The sequence below is a fragment of the Diceros bicornis genome, chromosome 16 (assembly GCF_020826845.1).
Source record: "Diceros bicornis minor isolate mBicDic1 chromosome 16, mDicBic1.mat.cur, whole genome shotgun sequence".
Taxonomy (NCBI): Eukaryota; Metazoa; Chordata; class Mammalia; order Perissodactyla; family Rhinocerotidae; genus Diceros; species Diceros bicornis.
The window spans coordinates 37,926,832-37,954,231 of NC_080755.1; the positions used below are offsets into that span (position 1 = coordinate 37,926,832).

Sequence of the window (27,400 nt, forward strand, 5' to 3'; positions counted from 1 at the left end):
TCCCAAGTCAATAAATTCATTCAATTTATTGACTCATTCAGTCTCAATGACCATTACCATCTCCCTACCTTATGTAGAGCTTTTCCACATGGGGCTATGGCTGAGAGCTCATGAAAGGTGCTATCCTTTCCAGAGAACTCTATGATGACAGGAGGAATCCTGTCACTTAAAGGAACTTAACTGAAATGACTGTACTGGGTTCTCATTTATACACCAGAATCAAAGCTAGACTGACATTCTGAAGAGATCTCAAAACATAACCCATAACTGGTGTTAGAGTTGGGAGCGCTGTGGGGAGAGGTTAAGAACAGGCGTAACACTGAGTGATAGAAGGACATAGGTTAGGGTCCCAATCTACATGATGTTTGTAGGATCTGTTCAATAGTCCGAGTCCTGCTTCTCCACTTCTAAGGCCTCCTGTTTTCCAAAGGAGACAGCCCCAGCCAGAAGCCACTCAGGCCACATCTATTTGCCTAGTGCCTTACACAGTTCTGCCATGGCACCTGCATGGTCATTTATCACATTAGCATCTCCATCCTCTGCTCTGTGACTTCCAGGATGAGAGAACTGAGCTAATAGTCCAGGTCACCTCTCAGTGGGTACACAGTGCTATTGGCTGAAAGTCCAAACTTGGCCTGCAGTTGTGTGATGAAGCAAGAATGGCTTGATGCAAACCCATCTCCAGTGCTGGGAGCACAAAGCAGAGCCCTCTTGATGGTGGAGCAGAGATATTCATGCATCACTTTGTTCAAAAAATCCTTATTGAGCCCCTCCAATCTGCCAGGCACCATTGGGATCGAGTGGTGAGTAAAACAAGACAAGTCTCTGCACTTCAGGAACTTACACTGCAGTGGGATGGAACAGTGGGTAGGAGAAGGGAGACAGATGATAAACAAGTTAACAAATAGATAATAAAATGTCAGACAGCACTAAATGTACAAAAAAAGATAAAACAGGTCCAGAGGATGGAGAGTGATGGAGGAGAGGAAAAAGTAGTGATGTGGAAAGACCAGCCAGGGAAGGCCTCTCCTATACATACACCTCATGACCTGCATGAAGTTAGGGAGGGAGCATGCAGGTGTCCCAGGACAGAAGATTCCAGATAGAGAGAAGAGCAGGTGCAAAAGCCTTAGTCCTCAACCCTGGCTCAACATATAATCACCCTGGAAACTCTAATAAAGCTCACTTAGTCAGACTTCCCCCTGAATATATTAAGTTAAAATCTCTGGAGAGAGTGTGTGTGTGTGTGTGTGTGTGTGTGTGTGTAAAACTCACCAGGTGATTCTATAGTACAACTAACTAGGATTGCAAACTACTGTATAAAAAGAACAACATGGAGTCCATTGCGGTTGGAGCTGAGTGAGCCAGTGGTCCAGGGGATGGGAGAATAAGAGTGGAGAGGTAGGCAGAGCTCCACCAGTTTTGGGGGAGCCTTGAAGGCCATGGTAAGGATTGCTGATATTATTAGAAATGATGGAAAGCCACCAGAGAGTATTGGAGCATGGGTGCAGTGAGCATTGTAAGTATTCCATGGCAGAACAGCACACGTGCGTCTGTGCCCTCTCTATGGAATTACCAACAAAAGCTGGGAAGTAGCAGGCAGAGAAGCTGTCTGCTCATATAGAATGTACACAAAGTTAATTCACATTTGATTATGTGTCTAGAAAAGACATGTATACACACATTATGAGCTAGAAGTCGCAAAACTAGAAGGCCTCTGAACTCACCACATTCTAATTTTTCCCCTGGCATTTAAGAGGAAGAAGATAAATGCATCTCTAGGTGCAAGAACAGGGAGAGCCTCCAACAGTCTCATTTCTTCCTGAAGAGGTGGTTTAAAAAATGCAAACACAAGGAAACTGATGAGAGGAGTCGCAGATTACATTTCTGACGATGCGTGATCTCCGCTTGTTTGAGCTTTGTCATTAGGAAGCTTTCTGATTATTCTGGAAGCTCTGGTTTCTAACTCCCCCCAGACAGAAAGCGGTGTGAACAGAATTACATTTCACCAAGGATGGAGCCAAAGGTCGTTTTGTGCGTTGGACAGCTGGCTCGACTCCTGTTGAAGTGCCATAGCCTGAAGTGTTACTAACAGAATGGCTGATGGCCCTGTTGTCAGTTTCTTTACTCTCGCTATCTATTACAAATTAAGCTGAAATTGTGGATTCTCAAAAATCAGGGAAGAAAATCTCCACCTGCTCTCCCCAATCTCCTGCATGCATTGCAAGTTTCTGGACTGAAGCGTTGTAAAGGCCACGTGGATATAACACACTATGTTTTGAATGGATGCGTGTGCCGGAGTCACCCCGATCTGCTGCCGGGAGGAGGAGATTTGCACAGGGCCTGTGTGCCCCTGTTGGCAACGTATTAGTAAAATATCTCTGGGCATTTTAAGTAGCGTATTGTCCTTGCAATGCCAGTGCCAAAAAGACAGATACTCCCATGTTCCTGCTTCCCATCCGCTGTTCTATTCTCAGATACCATGACTCACTAAAAATGGCACTGAACTGAGAGTTAGAGACGTGGGTTTTAAGCCTGGGCCTGTCACAAACTAGCATTGTAGTGCTGAGCAGGTGATTAACCTTTTAGAGCTTCAACTCACTAATCTGTAAAATGAGAGGATTTGATTTGAATGTGCTCTAATGTTTCATCCAGCAGTATGAGTCTGGAATGGTTTGCCTATTGGCAAGGCACTGAAGTGTGAGCGAGTAGAGAGGTGAGGTGGCTGCAGTGGTGCCTGGGCTCTGCGCGGGTTACATGGCTCTAATGCATCAGTCTCAGCCTCTCCAGTGGGACTGAGCCAGAGGTGGTGAAGGCCATGGGGAAGAGTGCACAGGCTGCAGGATCAGAGTGAGAGGAGTTCAGGTCCCACCTCAGTCACTTTCTAACCCTGTGGTCTGGGCAAATGGCTTAACCTTGCTGAACCCCAGGTTCTTTATCTTCAAAATGGGATTACTGATGCCTACTCAGAGAAATTGTTGTGAGAAATAAATGAGATTTGTATGAAGCACCCAGTACATGTGAAAGCTTATTAAATAAAGGTTAGTTATTACCATCTGTTACCCATTCTGTGCTGGGTAATTATTTATTATTTATACCTTTGGAGTATTCGATTATCTTCCAACATAACGTTGAACTCAGCAAGAGAAAGATTAGTTCTCTTAGTATTGGGTTCTATAGTAAATGTTTCTAAATTGCCCCTAAATCTTCCCGCTTAGCTCTCACCTCCCAAACTTGATCATTCTTGGTGTGAAGGGCCCCACAATGTTGTACACAAATTGGATTTGGGATGCTCCTTAATCCCCTAAATCAGTGATGAAAACTGTAGCATTAGCTCATGATGCACCATGGAATTTGTAGCCCAGGTACCCATTGCGATCTAAAAAATGCATGCAACTCCCAAAAGACTCTTCTCTATATGGGGAGATTAGAATCTGCCGTAGCTCCAAGGGACCAGTCCCACACAGTATCGCCATGCACCCAAGTCATGTATACAAACCAGTAATTAGGCCCAGGTCGTTTCTTTTATCAGGGATGGAAGTGAGGAGCTCCCAACTTCTCTGCTCTAGGAAACTCTTTTTGTAAAGAAGCAGCTTCCTGGCTTGTTTCCCCCATTTGCCCCATATCCCCTGTTCTTTTCCTTTCTGCAGCCCCTTGAGAATGGTTCAGAAGTTTTGGTGGAAATGGAACACCTCTAAGCAGCCTCACTGACCATGTCAAAATGAAATCACAGGACATGTTCATGCAGAACTCTTTGTCTTTCATCCACCCTTCGGCAGACTCTTGTTACTGGTCTACTATATCCGAGGACTGTGTGTGGTCCCGGAGACAGAGGCAGTCACAAATGTCCAGCTCTGCACTCAAGGAGCTCCCAGTCTCCTGTCAAAGACTCAAGACCTGTTCAACCCCAGGGTGTCGACGGGTGTCCCAAAGTGCACTACACAACAGCTGCCCTTAGGGGCTTTTGTCTAGCTGATGGAGCAGCGTTCATACATTCATTGTCGTCGTCTTCGATGTCTTCATTGTCATCATCCAAGAGTCAAAGGATTTATTCCCTGTCAACCAGGAGCTATCAGAAGGACAATGCATGCTAAGTGTCAAATGAGTAGTACAGATAGAACATCATAGAACAGTTGAGAGAAGGGAAGTCCAAGAAAACTTCTTGAAAAAGTTGAGTCTTCCTTTGGATCTTAATGATGTTCATAATCTGGACTGCCAGAGAGAAGTGAGATATCAAGCTTTACTCGGGCAGAATTTATAAATAGAGGAAGAGATTTCGGCTGGAATTTCTCTAAAAAAGGGAGATGTGGCTCAGAAAGTTACCAGAGCTGGTGTGTGGGAAGGAATATAGAAACTATTAAAGGTGGGAACATCTTGATTCCTTAGCTCTTCTGGCTTTGCTTCCTTAGCTATAGAGTTCTTTCTTCTCTCAGCCTGCAAGGTCTCCTTACCAGCTGTGCATCCCTTGGGGACAACTTCATTTGTCCCATCCTCTCTCCTGGCCTCTTCCCGCTTCCCCTCTCTCTTTTCTTCCCTAGACACACACACACACGCACGCACACGTGCACACACACACACACACACCCCTGCCAGGCATATAATATGCTTCCTTTTTCTGGGTCTCAGTGTCATCTTCTGTAAAATGAGGGCGTTTAGGAATCCTTCATGAGTCTAAGTAACATTGAATGAGCCCTACTTGCCTTCAGCGCACCTGGCTCCACCTGCTCCCTCAAGTCTCTGAGCTGGAAATGCCAGCCTCCAAAGGGGAAACCTGGGCGATGGGCCTCCCCCAGGTACCTCCCCGAGGCTTCTGAGCCTCGTGCAAGTGAGGCTGCACTTGCTGCTCCCGGGTTCTGCTCAGGGAACTCACACTTCATTGGACTGCCAGGGACTGCTGGCCACCCCATGCCCCAGGCTCATGGCCTTCCATGCCCTCCTAGGTGCAGGCAGCTCTGAGAAGTGGGCAGGAGCCAGAGCTTTGATCGCACACACACAATAACCTCAGCACCGAGGCATCCATGCTAATCACTTTTGATTACGAATGGATTAAATGGGACAGCAGCTGCACAAGGCTGCTTTGATTCATGCCCGCTCAATAATGAGATGCACAGGCACAGGCTGGGAGGCTGCAGCCATCGGCCCTGCCCAACCCCCATTTTCCCTCCTTCAGAGGCATCTCTGGGCAGAGGGCACTGCTCAGAGACAGAAGAGAAACCGAGGCAACTCACATAAGCCCTGCCTTCAGCTAGCCTTGGCAGCACCCTCAGCCTCATTCGAGATATTCCCCATGGCCGCCCTGCATGCAGTGCTCCTTGCCAGTCATTCACCATGTTCTTCACCATTGCTGCAGGAAATTCTGCCTGCTCCTTCCGTATTCCCGCGAGGCAAGGCGTGGAGCCAGGGGTTAAACAGCAGCTGCTCTACTGAGACGAATCCTGTGTCTAACTCAGGAGCAGCCAGATCCACAAAGGTCCAGTGCCCCCCTCTCCCCTAACCATGCCCCATATATGGTCATTTGGCTTATCAGGGGAAGTAGAAATAATAATGTCGTCAATAATATCCTTCATTTCTATAACAAGCATAAAAGACATTCATGGCCCCCCGTCCTATTTTATTTTCCCACAAATCCTGTGAGCTAGCCAGGATTTTTAGACCTCTTTCAGAAATAAGGAAGCTGAAATTCTAAGTGCCTTTGTGTATCCATGCTGGATCTTTGGGGACCAGCCCAAGTTCTGTCATTCTGCCATGTAATCAACTGCAAGCTCCTCTTTCCCCTCATTGGAGAATGTCTTGAGTATATCTAGTTTCTGACGATGGCCCCATGAAAGCAGTGACCGCCTGTGTGTGTCTATTTTTGTATATAGAGTGAACCACTCTGGGGTTGGTGGGGTATGAGCAGCTGCCTTGGCCCAATTGCAAGGCTCAAGGGAGGGAAGGGCGATAAGAGGGATTCAGCACCAAAGCCAAGAGTTCTCCGGGCCATTAGATGCACTAATAAATTTGACCTTGGGACATTTCATGTTTGGCCAAAAGAGTTTGAAAGAGCAATGAGGAATCCCCTGTTTCTAATAAAAGCTTCCACAGAAGAGCCAGCATTTCCAACCACCTCCTGCCCATCCTCGCTTTCAGCCCGGGAAGGCAAGTTGTCAACCTTATGCTGAGCTGGCCACTTAAAACCCAGCCACAACAAAGCCATGGCCAAAGTCCCTCCACATTGCCCACAACCCTCCCACATGAAAGGACTTCAGAAGGTCATGAGCTTGAGGGCAGGTAAGGGAGAGGAAGCGTGCAAAGTCTGGTGCTAACCATCCCCTCTGTTGACGTGGTACAGCACACTCTCCCCGTTATCCCACTTAAGTGGTCCAACTCGAGCCTCCCCGCACCTCTGAAAGATCTAAGGAAGAGGGTGCAACTCACATTTATGAAGCACTGACCTTTAGGTTCCTTACAGGCGTATGTTTCATCATCCAAACATCCCTATCAGGTATCCAATGTTACTCATCTTGTGTGGATGAGAAAATACAGGCTCAAGATGAAGCTGCTAGAAAGAGTTAGCAGCTGAACTTGAATCTGGTAGACTGTCAAGCATGTGTTACTTTTCAGAGTACATTGCCTAACTGCATTTCCACTTCACAGGAGAATACGCTGAGCTCTAGGGATGAGAAGTGACTGGAACAAGGTCATAGCACTAAGTAATGACAGGATTTGGATTAGAATTCCAGAGTCCTAACTTCAATCTAGCTTCCTTTTCATGTTACAGATTGTAAGGGCCTTTCCAATTTGCAAATAATTTTCCTGCTTGAGGCCTCTGAGCATGATGTTCCATCTCCTTGAAGTACCTTTCCCACAACTCTCTTCCTAGCAACTTCTGCTCATCCTTCGGGGCTCAGCTTAATTGTTGCTTCCTTGGGAAAGCCTTCCTTGCCCAGCCCCAAATTCTAAGTCTGGCCTTTCTCCATTAACTCTTATGGCAAACTCATACTTTTTTTCTCATTTTTTTTCCTTGACCTTATCACAACTCTACATTACACTTATTTTTGTTATTCAAAAATAATGCTGTCTCCCCAGTTAGACTCTTGGGTTCCCTGATGGCAGGGACTATATCTTATTTGTTCATTGATGTATTCTCAGAATGCAGCACAATGCTTGGCACTCACAGGGGCTCAATAAGAGAAAGTTGACATTTAGACATAAGGAGAGCAAGCAGACAAGAGGGAGGACTCGGTCTACAGGTGTAAACAAGCTCACATCTAACAAATTCAACCAGGATAGAGATGACATAGGTCCGGGTTCAGCACTGTCTTAGTCTGTTAAGCTGCTGTAACAAAATCCCATAGGCTAGGTGGCTTACAAACAACAAAAATTTATTTCCTATAGTTCTGGAGGCTGAGAAGTCCAAGATCAAGGTGCCGGCTGACTTGGTGTCTGGTGAGAGCTCGCTTCCTGGTTCATAAATGGCCGTCTTCTCCCAGTGTCCTCACATGGAGGGAGCGGCAAGGGAGCTCTCTGGGGTCTCCTTTATCCGGGCATTAATCCTGTTCATGAGGGCTCCACCCTCATGACCTAATCACCTCCCAAAGCCCTGCCTCCAAATACCATCACATTGGGAGTTAAGATTTAACATATGAATTTTGGGATGACACAAATATTCAGTCTATAGCGAGCAGATTCACTGCATTTGTCTGGGATTTCCTCAGGCATCCGAATAGTGCAGATTTCTCAGTGTGGACTCCAAGGTGGGTAAATCCCAAACACCTTTCAGTCTCCTTGCCGAGGACGTCCTCAGCGTACCTCGTGCTCTAACCAGGGCAGGCGGCACATAAGCCCACAGACCCTCTGTGTGCTTAATGTTCTGCATCGAAGCTCTCAGTTCTCAGCCACACCAAGATGCTCATGGGTTACAAACATGCCTACACCACCCCAACTACAATTGACAGGTTATATCATTATTAGTATTATTGTTGTTATCATTTTACTTTATTGTCTGTCTCACTGAAAGCAGGGACTTTGTTTTTTTACTATTATATCCCCAATTCCTAGAAAAATAAATATTTGTTGAATGAATTTATGGAATGACTATTGGCATCCTTCACATTTACTGCATTCAAAAGCCTGGCTTACTGCACACCCAGATTTGCACAGAAGACATTTAATTTCTGAGCTTGTCGGAATGTTCCATTTCATACAAGTCACCTGGCCTGAGTTCCAGTCCAGTTGGTATTGTTCTTAGGCAGATAGGCTGCTGGGCACATGTATTCCCAACTCTACAGTCAGTGACTTCAGGTTGGTGGCTTAAAACTGTGGAAGTATTTCCACTATGGAAATTAGCAAATGCCTTACATCAGACCTTTTTTTCCTCCAAGATTCAGTTGTTAAAGATTTGACAACACAAGACCGGTTAGTATCAGTTACTCCTCCCACAGGCACAGTGTGGTCAGATCTGAGAGCACTTTTTTTGAGGGAGGCTTTTATATGCTGGATGGTGATGACACTGGGAGCTGTATCCAGGGAAGACCAGTTGAAAGCACTTGGGTAGCCCGCCTGGGGATGTGTGGATACTACACACCTGTCATCAAAAGTATCAGCGATGGCCAGTGGCAGGAAGACTAAGCATGCTGTAGTGTGTGCGCATGGGCAGGACTGGACAATAGATGGGAGAGGATGAGTCTGAAACCCTCTGGGTTTGGTATCTGGCTCAAACTTGGGGTGCGGGCTTGGAGTGGGTTGCTTAGTCTGTCTGTTTCCTCATCTGTAAAATGGGGTTCACATTCCCTATTTAACAGGAAGATAATGGCAGTAAAAAAGCAATTAGTTGGTCTTCCTCAGAACTAGAAGGATGAGTTTCAGTGAGGCAGATTTCAACTGAGTAAAGGTAGAACTTGCTGAAGGCTGTTGCTGTGGCACTAAAATAGCAAGTGCCACTTCCTCAGAACTGTTCAAGCTGGGTGTCCATCTGTCAGAGATGTCGGAGAAGGGAATCCCTGCATCGGAGCAGGGCTGGTCTAGATAATCACCCCCCAAGACCCGTCCGCACTAAGACTTCTACAGCCAAGAGCATGTCCCTGGGCAAGTCATTGACTGATTTTTTTTGCCTCATTTCCTCCATCTGTCAAACAAACAGGATAGTTTCTGTCCCTACCTGTTTTTCATTGTCATTGGGATGATTAAATGAGATCATCATTTGAAATGTTTTTAGGTCTAGGGAGTAAAGGTATTTTAACAATCTCATATTTCACCATTCTTGTTATAATAAAAACATTTTATTCCTTGAAATAGGGCAACATACCCTGTGACTCGGTAATGAAGAACACCTGCCGTTTTGCACCCAATCAATTACAGAGGGTAAACAATTAAGAGACAGCCCTATTGTCAAATTGTTTTGAATTTTATGTGGAAATAAGCTTGTGTGTCTTAGAATTAGGATGCTTGTTAATATCCCATGAGGTCAAGGAAAGCCTTAGGGTGACTGGAGAGATTGGGCCACTGCTGTTGCCACTCACATGGCTTTCATTTAGATATGGCGAAGTATGTGGCTGGACACAGCTAGATATGGCTTCCCTACCCTCTTGCCCCTTTTCTATCCCAGACTCAGGCTTACTTCATATAACTCCCCATGTAGCAGTGGGCCCTCTACCCTCCAAATTGTGGGCCTCTCTCACCTTTATTCTTTGCTACAGATCTGGAATTTCTTTTTATCAAGAGACATGGGGACTCTAATTTTTCTTGCCTGATTAGAAGTAAAGCACAGCGAATAGCTATGCTGAGAATAGTGATTGTGGTGTAATTGATTGATAGTGAGTACTTCCCTAAAACCAGGTTTGACTAGGAAGGGATGTGGAGAGAAATCAGACCTCTTACTCTCTGAAAGACCCCAGTGAGAGATGGAGGGCAAAGATCTTCCTAAGGATACACTTAGACTTTGCTGACTTATCAGTTTTGCCCAGGGCCCTACTTCTCCTTATGTCCTGCCACTCCACCGTTTTTGCTATGATAGCTAACTAGTAATAGACAGTTTGTGTGAAGCCTGATAATGTCTTTGGTGAGTGGCATGGCCATCCATCGCTTTTCCCAGATTCACAGGCTGTCAGATCATGAGGTGGTCACAGAGTTCCTCCTGTCAGAGGTGGGGGATACGAAGGGCTGGGCAGGGATGTGACTTGCCCAAGGTCACACTAGCAGTGAATTGCCGATGTGGCTGCAAAAGTGAACATCACCAGTTCCTGTGGTGGGCCCTTCGTCTGTGCTATAAATAAAGGGCTTAGCACGTGGTTACTCAAGGGGTCTCAGGCTGAGTTAGCAGCTACTTCCAGTCCTGCTGATATAGCATCTGTGTTTTACATTCATGTTGCTCAGTCTCAGTGGGCAATGTATAGAGATGTCCCCTGACTGAGCCAGCCAGAAATTCTGGGCAGGTTTGTCCAAAAATGGGTAGAATATGAGTCAGGCACACGTGATTTTAGGAAGAACAATTCAAGGATGTCTTATTTGGGGAAGAGGTCCAGGGAGACATAATCCACATTTGGCTGAGCCATTCTGATAAGAAGGAAACGTCCATTTCCAGGTACCTCTATGAGGTGAATTTGTTCTTGAGAATGAAATCACAAGAGACCATTTTTAGCAAACTGTAGTTGAGGCAAGACTGTGTAAAATAGACAGATACATACAAACTCCAGCAAAAAAGAGTTACTGGTAAACCAGATGTTTCCAGAAGTCTGGTCTGAAATAACAGAGGGGCAGATTTCTAACAAAGTGCCAGATACATGTCCCAAGAGCCATGCTCCTTCGAAGTTGTGCTAGGAATCCAGTCCTGTTTTCCGAGGGTGTTTGTTTGCTGAATATACCAGGGAACATTTTTAGAAGCTGTGGCAGATCCTGTAGAATATCTTCAATAGTGAAGAATCATTTTGGAAACAGCCAGATATCTTGGTCCTTAAAGAACTTCCCTCCTAGCAAGTGGCAGGACCAAGTACTCAGCACTTACAATGCCTGTAACACTAAGGCAAGAGCAGGGTCTTCTGTGGAAGAGATTACACATTGATGGTGCAAACAGTTTTCAAATAGCGATGCAAAGATATTTTTGTTTCAACCAGTAGCAAAGCATGTAAACAAGCATGTTCCACTTGGTTAATTCAAATAAATAAGCAAATAACTTGATCTTACTTCTTTCAAAATACTTAGTAACCTTTCTGATGAAAACCATAAGCAGGGGTATTTGGTAGAAAAAGACTCTTTTAAATGTTTAGTTTTGTGAAGGTTGTTTCTTGCAAATGAGAGGAAGAACTCAGGTTTCACTTCTGTATCTTTGACGAAGATCTTACCTCCCACCGTCCTGCTCCTTTATTCTGTCAGGTGCAAAACCGTCCATAAGACCTGTGCTCCTTCTAGTTCTCATGCTATGTTGGATTTGAAGATGACATAATAGCATGTTTCATGCCTGTAGTAACAGAGATGGCTTACTTGAGATTTCCCATTTTTCTGTATTATTCAAGGTGCCCACTTATATGATCATAATGATATTATTCTTCCTTGAGATGCAACTATCTTCTTCCCATTATTGGTTATCCTTTTTTTAATAAATGCCTGCCTCATTTTGTCTTAGCTCATGTCTCTAAAGGGCAGAGATCTTTTCTAGGTGGGATGAGGTTACCCATGACAACATTTAGATTCCTGGCAGTGCCATACACATGGAGTAGTTAAGACTGAACATAGGCTTAGGTTTCAGATGGAATTGAGTGTGTTCTCTGGGTCAGTTACTATCTTGTGACTTTGAATAAGTCATTTAATGTAGCCAAGTTTCTACTTTCTCATTTGGAAAATGGGTATACTCCTAGTGCTGCCCTGTGAGGTTCTTGAGAGGATTTAATGAGATGAGCTGACCCCTGGAAAGCATTTAGTAGTTTATGGGGATTTCCAGAATCTGTGATGGTGCCTGGAAGTTGGCGTGCTCTTATTAGATGGAAGGGAAGAAGGGAAGAAGGAAAGAAAGAAGGGAGAGAGAGGAGGTAACTGGTTAGGGAGAAAAGAGCCACCTGATGATGAACAATCTTTGTGGCAGTGTACAGTGTGCAGTGCAGACTCTAATGAGTCCTTGGTCAGCCAGGATTCAGGAATGAAGCTCCTTTGAAAAAAGTCAACTTGAGTTCAGAGAATTTTTTTTTTTTTTTTGGTGAGGAAGATTGGTCCTGAGCTAACATCTATTGCCAATCCTCCTCTTTTTGCTTGAGGAAGATTGTCCCTGAGCTAACAACTGTGCCAATCTTCCTCTATTTTGTATGTGGGGCGCTGCCACAGCGTGGCTTAATGAGCGGTGTGTAGGTCCGTGCCCGGAATCCGGGCCCATGAACCCTGGGCTGCCGAAGTGGAGTGCACACACCCAGCCACTACACCACGGGGCTGGCCCTGAGTTCAGAGATATTTGAGAGGAAGATCAAGATAATAGGATCTTAACCTTAGATACCTACGCTGTGAGGCTGCCTGGGGCTGATAGGAAGCCTGGCACCTGTCTGCGTGGTGGGCCATCTGAGGCACAGCTGGCAGTGGTAACAACACTGCTGAGGCTAAGGATCACTCCCTGACAGAGTAGGGAGGGAGAAAGCACCATTGTTTTTAGGGATTCCTGCGGGGGTTCTGGATGCTCTAGACGGAGGACTGGACTTGTCATGATTCAGATCTGTGTTCAAATTCCAATTCTGCCACTTTTTGCCTCCATCACCCTGGGTGGATTATTTCACCAATTTGAGCCTCAGTTTGCTCAACATGAACTGGTAAAAATAATACTATCCTGCATTGATAATGTGAAAAGTAAGAGGGATAATAGAGTTAACGCATCTACCTGGTACAACAACAGGCAAAAGTAGGTCCTGAAAAAATCAATGATTTTTCATATTATAATTGCCAAGAGTTCAGGGTACACTTTCTGGAGGAGCTTCTTCTATTTTACCCGAGGCTCACAAAAGCTGCACCTTCCTGCAGCTACCAGGTTGAGCTATCACTGGGTCCAGCTTGACATTACCCCTTTTAGATATTCACCTGTATTTGTGATTAATTGCTCCAGATTTGGCCCGAGGGACCCAGATTCTCAGCCAAATTGGCTCCCCTGAGCTGAGGAGCAGAGCTTTTGACTGCAGTGCTCAGACACTTCGAAGCAAGCACCTTCTGACTTTTCCATTCTCTGCTGCTGAGTGAGCCTATGGGTGTAAATCAATTTCCTGGGATTCGCCAAGGGGATGCATTAGAAAGCTTTAATACTAGTCCTGGAGCCAAGTGAGCAGATCATCTGGTCAGTTCTAAGCAGAAATTCAGTAAATGATGAGAAGAAGGAGACGAGGATGGATTTTCCCTCAGCATCCAGCTTTGCTTGGCATATGTTCAGTGAGGGGAACCTCCTTTATCGGCCCTTTACGGACTTGGGAAACAGCCCACAGATGCTTGCAATGTGATTTCTTCATTTTATTTGAAAGAAAGGCCCTACAGCCCAGATTGAGCTCTTGAGAAGCAACATATCTTTAGCTCTTTCCTTTCCTGGTAAATTAGTTATGCTTTCTTAAGCGTGTAGCTTGCTGAACTTGAGGTGAAGAGAGCAGACATCACTGTCTGCAGACAGTGTAAAGAATGGAAGAGAAAACATTTTCCTGAAGAGTAACTCATGGCAAGTACTAAAGACAGTGTTCTTAAAATGAAGTCTGGTCATGCAGCCATTCTGGTCCTAGTAAGTGTTGACTATCTTAGCATCTTTAAAGAGATGAGCTGGTTAATTCTCTTTCTCCAGGAATATTCTGTTAGTACTGGGAATGGCTTGCTAACCTATGTAGGACCTTCTCTTTTAATATATGAGTTTTCAAAATTTATTTTTTTATAAAGCTTTAAATCAAATAGATCTTAACAAGGAAGTCCAATATAAAATACCAATAAAAATTGTGCTATTCTGGATAAAATGGGATTGGGGCCTGGAACTCCCCACCTCAGCTCCTCTCACCCACCTCACTATCCCCAAGACCCTTCTGTGGAAGCCAGAGCTCCTTAGGGCACAGTTTGAAACCACTGTTTTATAAGCATTTTTTTTTTTTTTTTTTTTGGTAAGGGAGATTGGCCATGAGCTAACATCCATTGCCAATCTTTCTCTTTTTTTGCTGAGGAAGATTGGCCCTGAGCCAACATCTGTGCCCATCTTCCTCCACCTTATATGTGGGATGCTGCCACAGCATGGCTTGATGAGGGGTGTGCACGTCTGCGCCTGGGATGCAAACCCGTAAACCCTGAGCCGCCTAGGCAGAGTGCACGAACTTAACCACTACACCACCGGGCTGGCCCCAGCATGGTTTATTTTTAAGTGTCAAAAGCCTCATGGAGGCCCTGATAGAACCTCTAATAATGCACATTCCAAAAATAGCTGGGGGGGGGCTCATAGAATGTTATGATGTAGTGAAAAAGAACACTAGTCTCCAAACCAGGCTCCAATGCCATTCTACCACCTACTAATTGTGTAACTTCAGAAACGAATTAACCCTCTTGAGCTACTTTTTACCGAAATAATAAATGAGCATATGAACATCCACACTATCTGTTTATACCAGGTTTGCCTTTGTAAACTTTCCACCCTACACCACACAAGATACCTTCCATGAAATCCAGTTGTCTTGATCTGAGGAACAAGACATTTAAAAAGAATTCTACTAGGAGATTCAAAAAGGCGAGGACGAGCTTCTGTAAGTTCGCTAGGTTCAAATAACATAAAAAAGGATGCATTGTCTTAGTGAGTTCTAGCTTAGGGCATTCAGAGCCCTCTTCTTTCATTAGGTCTTGGTAGTTACAGCTCTAATCTGCAAGAAAAAGGATTAAAGGCATTCCCACCGTGAAGCTGAAATGGCTGTGACTTGGACAGCAACCGAATATACACACCACCATAAGAGCATGGGTTATATGTACAAGGTTACGCATGGGATCTTTAAAAAAATATATAAAAGCTCTTTTGGCTGCATATCTAGGGGAATGTGTTACAGATCGTGCCTGTAAATATTAGAACCCCATCATTTAAAAAATAACAAAAGAAAAATATAAGCAATCAAGACTAGGCTTGCTTGGAGTTATATTCAGTTATTATTAATCATCCTTGTTGCTCTTTGGGAAGACAGCCCGAAGCTAGGACTGGAGTGAGTTGTCAGTGGTTTCAGGTTTAACCTTTGAAATTCCACGAGGCTGAGGGGATGTAACTAAAGGACACTCAGCCCGGCTAGGGTGGCACCTTCAAGTGTGTAACTTGCTTCATAGGCTGGTGGGAAGCTGGCTGCTTGGCCTCTGCACCACCCACCCCAAATGCCTTGGCAGTTAGAACTAATGCCTTTTGAACTGTAAGACTGTGTACCTTTCACTCAGGTGTGGGTGTGACTGCAGTCTCACTGGGGTGGTGAACCTGTGTAGCAGTGTGAGTGATCATCTGTCTAAATTCCTATTGGCACACCAATAATGAAGACACCGTACAGGACGATCTCATTGGCCTCCCTTCTATCCTTCTGCTGAGGAATTCTTCAAGACAGTGTAGACAATCTCTTAAGGTGTGTGTTTTGGGGAGAGAGTTGCTGGGAAAGAGGAGAGAAGGAGACTAGAGAGTCTGTTTTATGTCTGTTTCGTCCTTGAGGTGAGACAGACACTTTGCTAGAAGTGTGGGGTGAGAGGGAACATAGAATTCATTTTATTGGTGGTAAAATAAGACCAAAGGAGGTGAAGTGAGCCCATAACAGATCCCATAGTGAGTAGAGGCAGAACCAGGGCTAGGACATGAGTTTTCTCCCTCCAAGTCTAACTAATGGCCTTTTGTACAGCAATGTTCCATTGATCATCCCTGTGAAGTGGAGCAGCCTGTTGGTTCCATTTACCTCCCTTATTCTAGTCTCCACATGTCCGTCCGTGGTCCTGGTAGAGCTGTGGCCTCACTCATGGTCGGTGGTTCCAGAGCCTGTTGCTTGGTGGAAACCTTCCTTAGCCTTCTTTCCTTTTCTCTGTCTTAACTCCTGACTTACCTTGCAACTCTCCCCTCTCCTTTCAGAATCCCCCAGTCCCCCGGTGTTAGGGCATCTAAAACTTTGTTTGGGTTACATACATGTGATTGGATTTGTTGTTCCAGATTTTCCACTGGGTAAGTCACAATCTTTCTGGGCCTGTTTCCTTTTTGCCAAGGTAGAGATTGGGGCTGGTTGGTTTCTAACAACCTCAGTCACACATATGATTGGATGTTTGACTCATCTGGCTGGGATGTTGACTTCCATATAGACTATCCCTTTTCTTGTGGGTTGAGGGGTTGGGGTAGAATGGGGTTCAGGTTCCATCCTATAGCCAAAGTAAAAAGCCAGTGATGCTTCACAAAATAAAGAAGGAGAAAAAGATCCATTTCCTACAAAATAGGAAAAGGAAGGAGAACAGATTGAAGGGAGGAAGAGGTTAAGTAGAAGTCTTATTAAGGCAAGGGTGATATCTTTAAGGGCAATTTGAAAACGGGTCATTTATTCTCCCCAAAGCCATCTTTGCTGTGTTTCTTTATCTACCTACCTACCTGTGCATCCATCCATCTATCCATCCATCTCATATGCCATCGTCTACTTCTCTGGCCCACACAGGAAGAAATATCTGGGAAAAGCAAATGACATAGAGGATCTCAAGGCAACCAGACTTCAGTTTTCCACCTGCATGTCTATGAGGCTGAGATCCTTCTGGCCAGATGTCCAGCGTGACCCACATCCCCCACTTTTGTGTCAGTGACCTCCTTCCCAGATGCGTGTGTCCTGTGTCAGCCTTAGGGATTGATGGGGATATATTGGGCCCCGTCCTACCCAGATGTGCTTCTTGTCCTTTTGGTAAGGGGCTAGCAGAGGGGAAAGAATGTTCCTGGGGCGGAAGAACATAGGGAGACAAGTGGAGCAGCCTCCTCCCTCCTTTGAGGGAAGCTTTGGAAGCTGTAGAAGTTAGCAGGTGGAAAGGAAGATGTTTGAGGGGCAGTCCTAGGCCCATGGAGGTCACAAGCTGATGCTTCTGCAGCTGTTCTGGGGGTGACTTTTAGTGAGGAAAGCAAAGAGAGAACCCCGTTCAGAGAGCAGGGTGGAAGAGGAGCCAGAGAGCAGAATGTCTGTGCGTGGGAAGCAGAAGGTATTTCTCCTCTCACCTCCTTAGGGCCCCCCAGCTCCCTTCATCCTCCTCCAATCCTGCTTGCTCCCCAACCCACCCCTCAGGCTTGGAGAGACAAAAAAAGGAAAAAAATGAACTTGTGCCAAGAGAGAAACTGCAGCTCCTCGAAAATGGAAAGCAGGGTCATCAACCTAATATTTTCAATGTGGACTGTTCCAGAGAGCAGCAAGACGTGTCAGGAATGAGAATGGTCTGAGACAGGGCCCGAGGAACACTGCCCAGCTCCACCAGGGAGATGAAAGAATTTTCTCCTTCCTTTGCCTTTTAAATGCAATTCTGTCTGCCCTTCTCGCCACACCCGCTCAACTCTCTCGCTGGGAGCAGTGCAGACATTTAGCCATCCTGGGAAAAGGCAGGATCCTTTTCATTAACTTGAGCGTGATTGAAGTCCCCAGAGCCAAAGCAGATTTCATTTTCTTCCTTCTCTGCCTCCCTGTCTTGGATCCCTCCCCACACTGCTAGCTGCTCTGGGCAGTGAATGGTTTTCCAATGGGACAGAATGAGGACAGGGTCTGAGTAGAGGGGACGATTTGGAGAGGGTCTAGATCAGTGCCCTTTAGGGCAGCAGCTCTGTGGAGGGCCATGCTCATCTCTTCTTGCCCATGCCTCAGTTTCCCCTGAGTTTCTGAGCACATCTATCCCACCTTCAGGATAAAGGCCAGCACCTGGTTGTGTCTGGGTGATAGGATTTGTGTAGACTGAGATGATCACTAGTGGGCATCTCTGCAGAAGGACTAGAGGTTAAGACACCCACCCAGTCCTGTTGTTAACTAGTAATGTGATCTTGAAAAAGTCACTTATCAACTTCTTCTGCAAAGTAAGGACTTAGTCTGGGGTTTTAAAATTTATTTTAGTGGTAGAACATTTGATTCCAAATGAAATTGTATCCATGAAAGAGGGAAAAGTAGAGCTGCTGGTTGAAGGGAGGGTGAGAGGTGGACACAGTGGGGGTCTCTGTCTACACCACCTTCCCTTGCTCCAGCTCCCCAGCAGAGGTGGCTCCTGAGCCCCCTGGGGATACAATGACTTCCTCATCCATGCAGGAACCTTTGACTGTCTCCTTCAGGTCCTGATACTCTGTGGATCTGGAAATCTGGGGTCCGAATCTTGGTGCTCTGCGACTTCAAATTTTGAAATACAGGAGGAGTTCCCGTCCTGTATTTCTAATCCACATCTGATTACCATACTTCAATGTAGAGGTCTGGCCTTTCTTCCTTTCCTGGGTGCAGAATGTGTAGATTTCTAGGAAATAACTAGCTTTGGAAAGGGGCAAAGCTTTGCAAAGGGACACCAAGGAGCAGGGCTTCTGTTTTGCCCAAGAGCTCATGTGTTTGGTTTAGAGCCTGATTAGAACCCAGGAGCCAGGCTGGCAGGGAGTCCTGGCTGGATGGTGAGAGAAGGCAGATTCCTGCACACTGTTCTTTCGGGAACCACTGTGAGAGGGGGTCACAAGGCTTGCCTTTGGTTGTTTCCCAGGTCAGATAACACCTGAAATGCACACTAGATGGTGAGTGAAATAGTTCAGAATCTCCAAGGTAAGTAATTCAGAAGTTTCAGAAATTACTTGATAACCATCCTTGACACCACCTCCCTACCTCCCCCAACCCACTAACAGATAAGCTAACATGTCTGAACTGCTGCGAAGGACCCTTTGAACATTTTATTGTTTCATCCACAGGAAGGGGAGATCCCCCTCTCTCTCTGGTGGTAGGCTCATTCACTGTTCAGCCTCCTTCGCTTTCATACCGTCCTACCTTCGATTTAACCTTTGACTCCTACGCTGAAGTATAAGCCAATATTCTCTCGTAAAACCTCTAGCGGATAGGGAAGAGCTTGTTCCCATAGTCAGAGTTGATAAATTCATTCAAATATTTGAGTGCCTACTTCATGCAGGAAATGCTCTACGTGCCAAGTGCCACTTCCTTTCGTTGACTTGAAGGATAAGCTAGCTGTCTCTCACGCTTCTTTTCTCTAGGCTCAGTAAGTTAGTCATTCCAGTCCTTACCTCTCTCTTGATAGTATTCCCCACTTAACTTGGAAGTCATTTGACCAACAAGTATTTATTGACTAATTGTACGTCCAGTCTCTTCTCAACACTTTGAGAAATGCAGAAGGTACATAAAATATAAACCGTGGTCTTCTTGAGCACGGTCTTCTTAGATGAAAAAAAGGAAATAAGAAATACATACAACAGCACAAAACAGAACTTTAAATTATTAAGAACTAAATTGTACACATGTGGCTCCTTATTAAGAGAAGGGAAAGAGGATTTAAGGTTTCAAGGAGAGTGGGACAGATCTTAACTTTGTTGAGCTAGGCATGTGAGGCATAATAACCAAAACTGCCATATCTCTATTTCCAGTCAAGTGGATCTCGTCATTTCTCAATCCCAAAACCACTGATATGAGGCAATAGTGCATATGTTAAGATGCTTTGAACACCTTTGTGGTTTTTCACTTGCAGCTTCTCAGAACTAGGAGGAACTAGATGCTTTGGTCCCATGCCCATCTATCTGGTGAACCCTGTTATAAGGTTGTAGAGGGTCCCTGCCCACTGGACTCCCAGGGCCTGGAGAATTTGAGATTCGATTCCTATACACTAACACATGTTGGTCGCCCTGTCCTTGCAGAGGTCACTCCCATGCCCACACCTCACTCCAGCCTTTCTGTCCCAAGCTCCATCCTAACCTGTACTCAGCTCAACTTAGAGGCCTAGGCTGTACTGATAAGATCTGAAGAGAGGACAGTCATTATCAATTAAATAAAAGAATGTCTAGAAGGAAGGGTCAGTTAAGGGTCATTCATAGGGACCCATGCTTTCTGTTACTGTTGATGGCTCATTTGACTAATAGTCTGGCACTCATCTTTTTTGCTAAGCCATGTCTCCTCAACAAATTATTTCCAATGTGCTATAATTCAGAGGCATCATGCTATAGAAAAAAGAGGATGAGCGTTGGGATAATAGCGTTGGGATTTAAATCCCAAATACATGCACTACCTGTGTGACTCAGAAAGTCTATCATAATGCCCTCCCTTCCTCCTTAACACATGCTGGGGCTGGCAATGAGTAGAAGCAAAAGGAGGTGTGTTGGGATAGGTGAATCCCTTTTCCGTCTTTGTTCCTCCAGCTGCCCCATCTGAAGTGCCTCAGCCTGCCGCCTTTCCATTTTCAAGGCTCATTCCAACACCATCTTATTTCAACAGCCGCACGCTGACTTTTCTTGCCTTATGATCACGGTTTGACACTTACACTCTGTTGCACTTTGCTCACACTGACATGCACATGGCTTATCCTTCCACCAAATTGTAGGTTCCTTGAAGGCAGGGACTAAGTCTTATGATTATGTTTGGCCCTTAGTGTTTAGTCAGGTACCCCAATGGGTTGTTGCTTGGCTGTTTCCTTACAATCACAAGGGCTAACCTGGCTATCTACAGGGATGGTGTGCCTTCTCCAGGGGACCTTCTGCATGGGGAATTCAGTCCACGGGACTGGGTGTGGGGAGAAAGGTACAGCTTTTACATTCTCCACCTCCTTTCTGCTCTATTCCGGCAGTAACACCACTTGACGCATCCTTTTTGGCAAAGTCACTTAGAGAAGCTAAAAAGCCCAGTTGAGCTTTTCTGAAGGCTGGAGGCACTGGAGCCCAGCGTGACTCCCTCTCTTTCTAGAACCAAACAAAATATTGTTACAGCAAACATGAAATCTTCCCTATTTTTTTGCAAATGCTCTCCAGGCCTAACAAAGCTAGCAGTCACACTCCTTGAATCAAAATAAGCATCTGCCCTTTTTCTCTTTATTCCATACTTTCCCAGCATTTTTGAGCAACAATAAAGAATGTGATTATTTTATTAATGAATCACATGATCCCATTGAGTGCTTTCTGGAGAGGATGCAAAAATATTAAAGCCTTAACTTTACCCTTTAATATTGATTAAGCATAGAGATAGAGAAAATATATAAACTTGACTCTTGTAATATTGTACATGATAGTTTGAGGCATAAGCTATGAACACCTAAATAGTATATGAGATCAAAGTCAACATAGGATAAAAGGAAACTGAGTCACATAGCTGGAAAGAGGAAAGCGGCATTTTTACTGCTTTGATTTAAAAAGAAGCAGCAGCAGCCCTTCCAGAAGACATGGGCCTTTAACTGTCTCTTTAACTTGTGATATCACAGATTACATTACCTTGATAGTAGGAAGAAAGTCAAGGACCTTCTCCCTAAGGAAGTATATACCGTCACATGCCACATAACGACATTTCAGTCAACGACAGACCGCATATACGACGAATGTCCTATAAGATTAATACCATATAGACTAGGTGTATAGTAGGCTACACCATCTAGGTTTGCGTAAGTACACTCTGTGATGTTTGCACGATGAAATCACCTAACGATGCATTTCTCAGAACATGTCGTTGTTGCTAAGTGACACATGACCGTACATCTATAGACTCATGAGTAACTGTACTTACAATTTCAGGAGTCTATGGACCTGCTGAAGTCCACGCATAGTCCGTGATCCCTAATTTAAGGCCCTTAGAAGAATTGGTGGCACATAGAAAGAAGGTAGGAGAGGGCAGCAGAGGGGGCAATGAAGTCAGAGATGTGGTGGACACAAGATGAGAAGGCCGTTGAGTCTAGATTCCTAGTCCAGAAATACCACGTTTGCTTTTTGTGATTCTGTTTCTTTAGCTTTGGATCTAGGCTACAGTGAGTCCATTGCTGATCAGTTATCCCGGGGGTACTGTATGCAAACTTTTAGAAGTATCACTAAGGAAAACTCCTTTGTTCTTTTCCAGCTCCTCACAGCCAGTGACCTTCCAGCCAGTGACCTCAAAGGATTTCAGCCACAGGTAAGTTTCACTGGTGCTTTCATGAGGTTCGGGAGAGTGAAATTTTCCATAGTTTGATTGTGAGCAAGCAAAGTGACACTAACGCAGAAACCCCCACTTTGCATTTCCAGCTTCTCTGACTCGAGGCACCAACCTTGACAATCATCTGGTAGCTTGCCCTCTCTCTCCAACTCCTCTCTCATCTCATCTCGAACAAAACAACCTCTTTCTGCTCTTTCTTGCTATTTTATAGTGGAAAAAAACGCAGACCAAGATGCTTGGAATGTGTGGTGGTAGGTGACTCAACTTAGGAAAGGGTAAACCAAGGGGGTGGAGGGTGGGGTGGGGCTGGGTTTTCTCCTGTATTTCTCTTTTTTTGGGACAGGATACTCACATTTCTGTAGTCTGTGTGCAAATGCCTTGCAGTCACTAGTCTGGCAGGCAGGTTAATCTCAGATTCCTGCAGAGGCAGATGGTTGAGTTTTGCTGATGTTGGTTAGTTTCGCTGATGTTGGTTAGGAAACGGGCCACTATTATCTCTGGCAGAATGCTGTTTGGAGGTCACATGGGCAAACCACGAGAGAGCACAGGCAAGGGCTCTCTGGGGAGAGATCCTTGGCAGTGGTGAAGATGGAAAATCACCCTCCCTGTCTCTGGAAGGGATTTACTGTCTAGACCCAAACACATAAGCACCAACACATGTACACACAAGTACACAGGAGACATAGAAGTCCATGTGTTCCCCATGGACCCCAGTGTAGACAGAGCATGTATACAAAGAGAGGTAAACCCGAGGGTTTGTGGGACTGTGGGACTCTGTCCCTTCTCCTGTCACCTTTTCAATATGAAAGTTTCTGTCACTTCCTAACTCAGTGCCTGCCTTAAGTGCTGTGTCCCTGCTAAGTCCCATGGTGCTGTACTTTTGTGGGGAGATACATTGTGGCTAAAGGCAGAGAACTTCTGGGGTAGAGCAAGTAATTTTTTAGTAACAAGAATTCCATGTATTTGGGAATTTCTTTTCATTAAATATGTTTCACATCCAAGAGCTCACCATGCCCTCATTACACTTCTCCTATGTGGGATACATCCTGTAAGCCCCCTTTTCCTGCTGGGGAAACTGAGGACCAGAGTCCTGATGAGAAGCAGCCCCAGATCACACAGAGAGCTAGGTATGAGAACAGAGGGTGGGAAGTGAGAGGCTCAAGGAAGAGAATGAACAAAATAAAGGGCCCCCTTGCTGAGAGTCAGGATAAATCCATACACCAGTTTGGGTGATTCCATCACAGCTTATTGATCCTTCCGTCAGGGATGCAGTGAGGTTCTACAAAGAGTTAACCAGTTAGCCTTTATGACAACTATTGGAAACTGGTAATTAATTAAATTGCTTATTAATTAAAGTGCTTATTCACGTATTCACACGAACTTCCAAAAAACAAAAATAAAACAAAGTCAACATTTACCCATATCCTACCTGCCTTCACACCTATATTTACACACATCCAAGCTAGAGATTTATTTTATCTGAAAATTTATAAAAATGAAGGGAGAAAAGGCTTTGCGTGTTGTTCTTTTGTGGCTTGAAAAGGGTACCTAGTGGAGACCTAGTTTATGGAAGGGATGTGTGTGTGTGGGGGGGTGGTTTTGGCATTGTTTCTTTCTAAGATGATCTTGTTTTCTCCATGTTTGTTGAGCTATATTTCCAGATATTAGATTTAAAATTCACTATTAAGTTAGATATATTTGGGGTCCATCCATAACATCGGAGGCCATGATCCTAGAAAGGCAGCTTTCATGCTCACCCACAGACAGCCCCACAGTTGCTGGTGCAGATGGCTCACTCCCCTGGTTCTGTCTGACCTTTCCACGTTATTCCATTTGTGTGTCATCCTCCCGAGGCTGGAAGCATAAATGCACATTTTTCACTCCTCAGGATGCAGGTTCCTGAGGCCAGGAAGCCCTGGGAATCTTGTGGCCAGAGTGTCATGCCCAGATCAAAGTTAATTCTTCAGTGTTATTCCTAAATCAAAAAGCCCCATGTGTCTCAAGTCAACACCACCCTTTTGGGTGCTTTTTCAAACAGAAAAAGAACGCTGCCTGCATGCCTTGGGCTCCCCCCTCGCAGCCCCACTGCACCAAATTGTTGGCTTCTGTTGTTGTTTTCCCCTTCTCTCTTTGGGTTTCAGATGAAACTGAGCCCCACGCATCCTGACGTCCGCAATAATTCACTGCTGTGTTCCCTTCCAAGAGCTGTCACTGACTTTCAGGAGGGAGCTCACAGAGGACCCCTCCCTGGGGGAACTGTAATAGGGCCTGTCAGCTTTCACAGGGTCCCGTCCACACCTATCATTGCATGTAAAAGGTTTTTTTTTTTCCTTGATGCCTGTTCCTGCTGCAGCCTCTTAGGGAAAATAGTCATGATTTCCTCACTAATCCTCGGTGACTCTCAGCTTTGAATGTGTAGCGAGTGGCAACTATATTGGGCCGGACTGTTCTGTCTCTTTGTCTCTGTCCTCCTTTCTGCATCCAGATAGAGAAGAGGAGAGTAAGGAAATGACTATCTGCCTTTCTCTCATGATTATTAATGTGTAAAGACACCATAGTCGTTCCTGGAAATAAACACATTACTTTGCAGGTAAAGCCTTACGGCTGATGCTAAGATTGTAAGGCTGGTGCGTTAGCGGTGGGGACTCTTCCCAGGCTGGTGACCTTAGCCTCTGGACCACGCGGGGTAGCACTGTCTCCTAGAGTCAGGCGTGGGGCTGACAGGCGGCTACTATTCTCAGCGTGTTTTAAAGGCACAGATGGAAAAGCTTCTGAAATTCACACCTAAACCACCCAGACTCTTCTCTTTCATTTGGTTTCCCTCCAAACGCATCTTTCGTTTTCCAACGTCCTGTTCTTGCTTTTTGAAGGAATAGATACACTTGAGTCCCGTCCTTTCTTGTCTTTGGATGACTGGGAATGAAGACCCTCATCTCCCTTTGCCAGACAATTCCTCTCCACCCCCAAAAGGAGTAAAAGCAGGCATCTCATTCCTTTCCTAGAATCCCAAGAATCCTATGCTTTCTTCTCCATTTTTCTTTTCATTCCTTTTTTTTTTTCTCTCATTGTAAAAGCTATACTTGTTCACTGTAAAAATTAGAATGGGTGAGGGTGGTCAAAAAGCACAAACTTCTGGTTATAAAATAAGTAAGTCCTGGGGATGTAATGTACAGCATGGTAGCTATGATTAATAATACTGTATTGTGTATTTGAAAGTTGCTAAGAGAGTAGTTCTCAAAAGTTCTCATCACAAGAAAAAAAAATTTGTAACTATGTGTGGTGATGGATGTTAACTATAAAAAAAATAATAAAAAAAGGAAATTTGAAAGATACAGAAAAATGTAAGAAAAAAAATCTCCTGTTATTCCACCCCAGAAATATAGATAAAGACATATTGAGGTATAGTCTTTCAATCTTCGTTGTACATAGACATACACATCTACTGGATTATTTTTAAATTGATACTATATTTTATATGCTTCTTTGTTACCTTCTTTTTTGTTTGTTTGCATGCCTTCCCTGTCACTGGGAAGTCTTCTAGCAGTTGGCTATTTTTGTCCAGTTGCTAGTACCATCATTTATTTACCACTCCCCTCTTGCTAGACATTCCATTCCTTTTGCAGCTGAGATCTCTAGGAGCAATCCAAGGCAAAGGCTGGATCCTGTGCCTTCCACTAGGATACAAATAGCATCCAGGGCTTCTTGGCATTTACTTCTTCTTTGTTTCTTGGCTCCTACAGAGATGTGAAGGTTGCTTAAACTTTGCAGTCAAGTCCGTGTGTGTGTGCCTATGGGCATTTGTGCCCATGCTTGCAAGGGCCCAGGTGGAGGATGTGGGGAAGAAATAGCCATAAGTGTGGGGTCCAGACTCAGATGGAGGTTTCACACGTCCAGCCACAGTGCTGGGAAAGCAACCTTGAAAAGACCCACCCCTCACAGAGGAGAGCACCCATGGAAGGAAACCACCTACTTTATAAACCCTCCTTTGTCTCAGAGGAGAAGAGGATACTTCCTTTAGGAAAAATGGAGTTTTACTTCAAGTGTGCCTCAAGACATGATTTTGCGGGGCAAGTGTAATAGCTATGCTATAAAGGGTAGCCATTTTTGAGGAATTTCTAAAATGTCCATTGCTGTTATGGTCAAGCATACATTGTAGTGAAGGATAAGAAGAGAGTAAACCAGGGCACGCAGAGAAACATTGTTCAGTGTAAAGAAAACAGGGCTTTTGGTCACCGAGTTGCCATTTCATTCAGAGGCACCCACGGAGACCCTTCTGTGGGGCTGCCTGCTGTGCACAGACTCTTCTCCAGAATTTGACAATTCTAGAATGTTCTTGCACTAATATTACCTTTGTGACCCTGGGAAAGTTCCCTAATGTCTTTAATCCTCATTTTCCTTATTAAGCAAAAATGTTGCCCAGCTTACTCACAGAGTGTTGTGAGAGTCAGAGGAGACAATGTTGTGAAAGCGACCTAGCATGATGCCTGCCGTGCACAGTGAATTCAATTTTTTTTTTTTTTGGTCAGAGAAGTACAGGTTAAATTATTTAAGAATTCAGGGGAAGGAGACATTGCATCTTCATGGAGCAAGCAGGGAAGTCTTCCAGGTGGAGGTGTCATTGTACGTGGACCAAGACAGAAGGAAGTGAGTCAGTGAACTTATTTCACGGCTGGGGAAGCCTGGGTGAAGACTAAAACAAGGTTAGAGATGCTTGGGTGTGTTCTGGAGACTTGGAGTGGTTTAATTGCTCTAGTTCAGAGAGAGTATGGTAGAGATAATAGTTGCAAATTAAGTTGGGACCAAATTGCAGAAGGTCTTAAAAGTCTAGAGAAATAGTTGAACTTTTTTTTAACAAACTATTATTGAAGTTTTCAAATTTATACAAAAGTAGGCATAACAGTATAATACACCTCCATGTATTACCCAACTTTGATTATCTACTATTTAACGTCAATGAGAAGCTGCTAAAAAAAGGCCTCATTTGTAGCATTTGCTAATCTCTGTGGTGTAAATATCCCCACCATGACCAGTTTTAAGCTGCCAATGGTTTAATCTGTTTGAAGTCTTTGCCAGTCAGCTTTCCAGAGCCGATATGATTGGTCCCCAGCACACCACTGGGCCAGCCTCAATAGTCATTACCATTTGCCAATCTTACTTTATGTGTCCTCCCAGCTACTTTTGTTTTTTATTTTAATTTTGAGGGGAGTATTAAAGAAAATCTCAGTCAGTAGTTTCTTTCACTCATAAATACTTCAGTAAGCTTCTCTAACAAATAAGAGCTTTTTAGCAAATATAGTCATGGTGTCATTGTCACACCTATCAAAATTAACAGTAATTCCTTAATA

General features: G+C 44.6%; 1 protein-coding gene across 1 annotated transcript in view; it reads left to right on the forward strand.

Moving 5' to 3' along the window:
- The window catches only part of SETBP1 (SET binding protein 1), a 362,371-nt gene that overhangs the window by 165,947 nt on the left and 169,024 nt on the right, over positions 1–27,400 (forward strand). Inside the window, exon 3 of the mRNA XM_058557032.1 lies at positions 21,981–22,034. Within this exon, the coding sequence (XP_058413015.1) occupies positions 21,981–22,034 (54 nt within the window). The remainder of the gene's footprint in view (positions 1–21,980; positions 22,035–27,400) is intronic.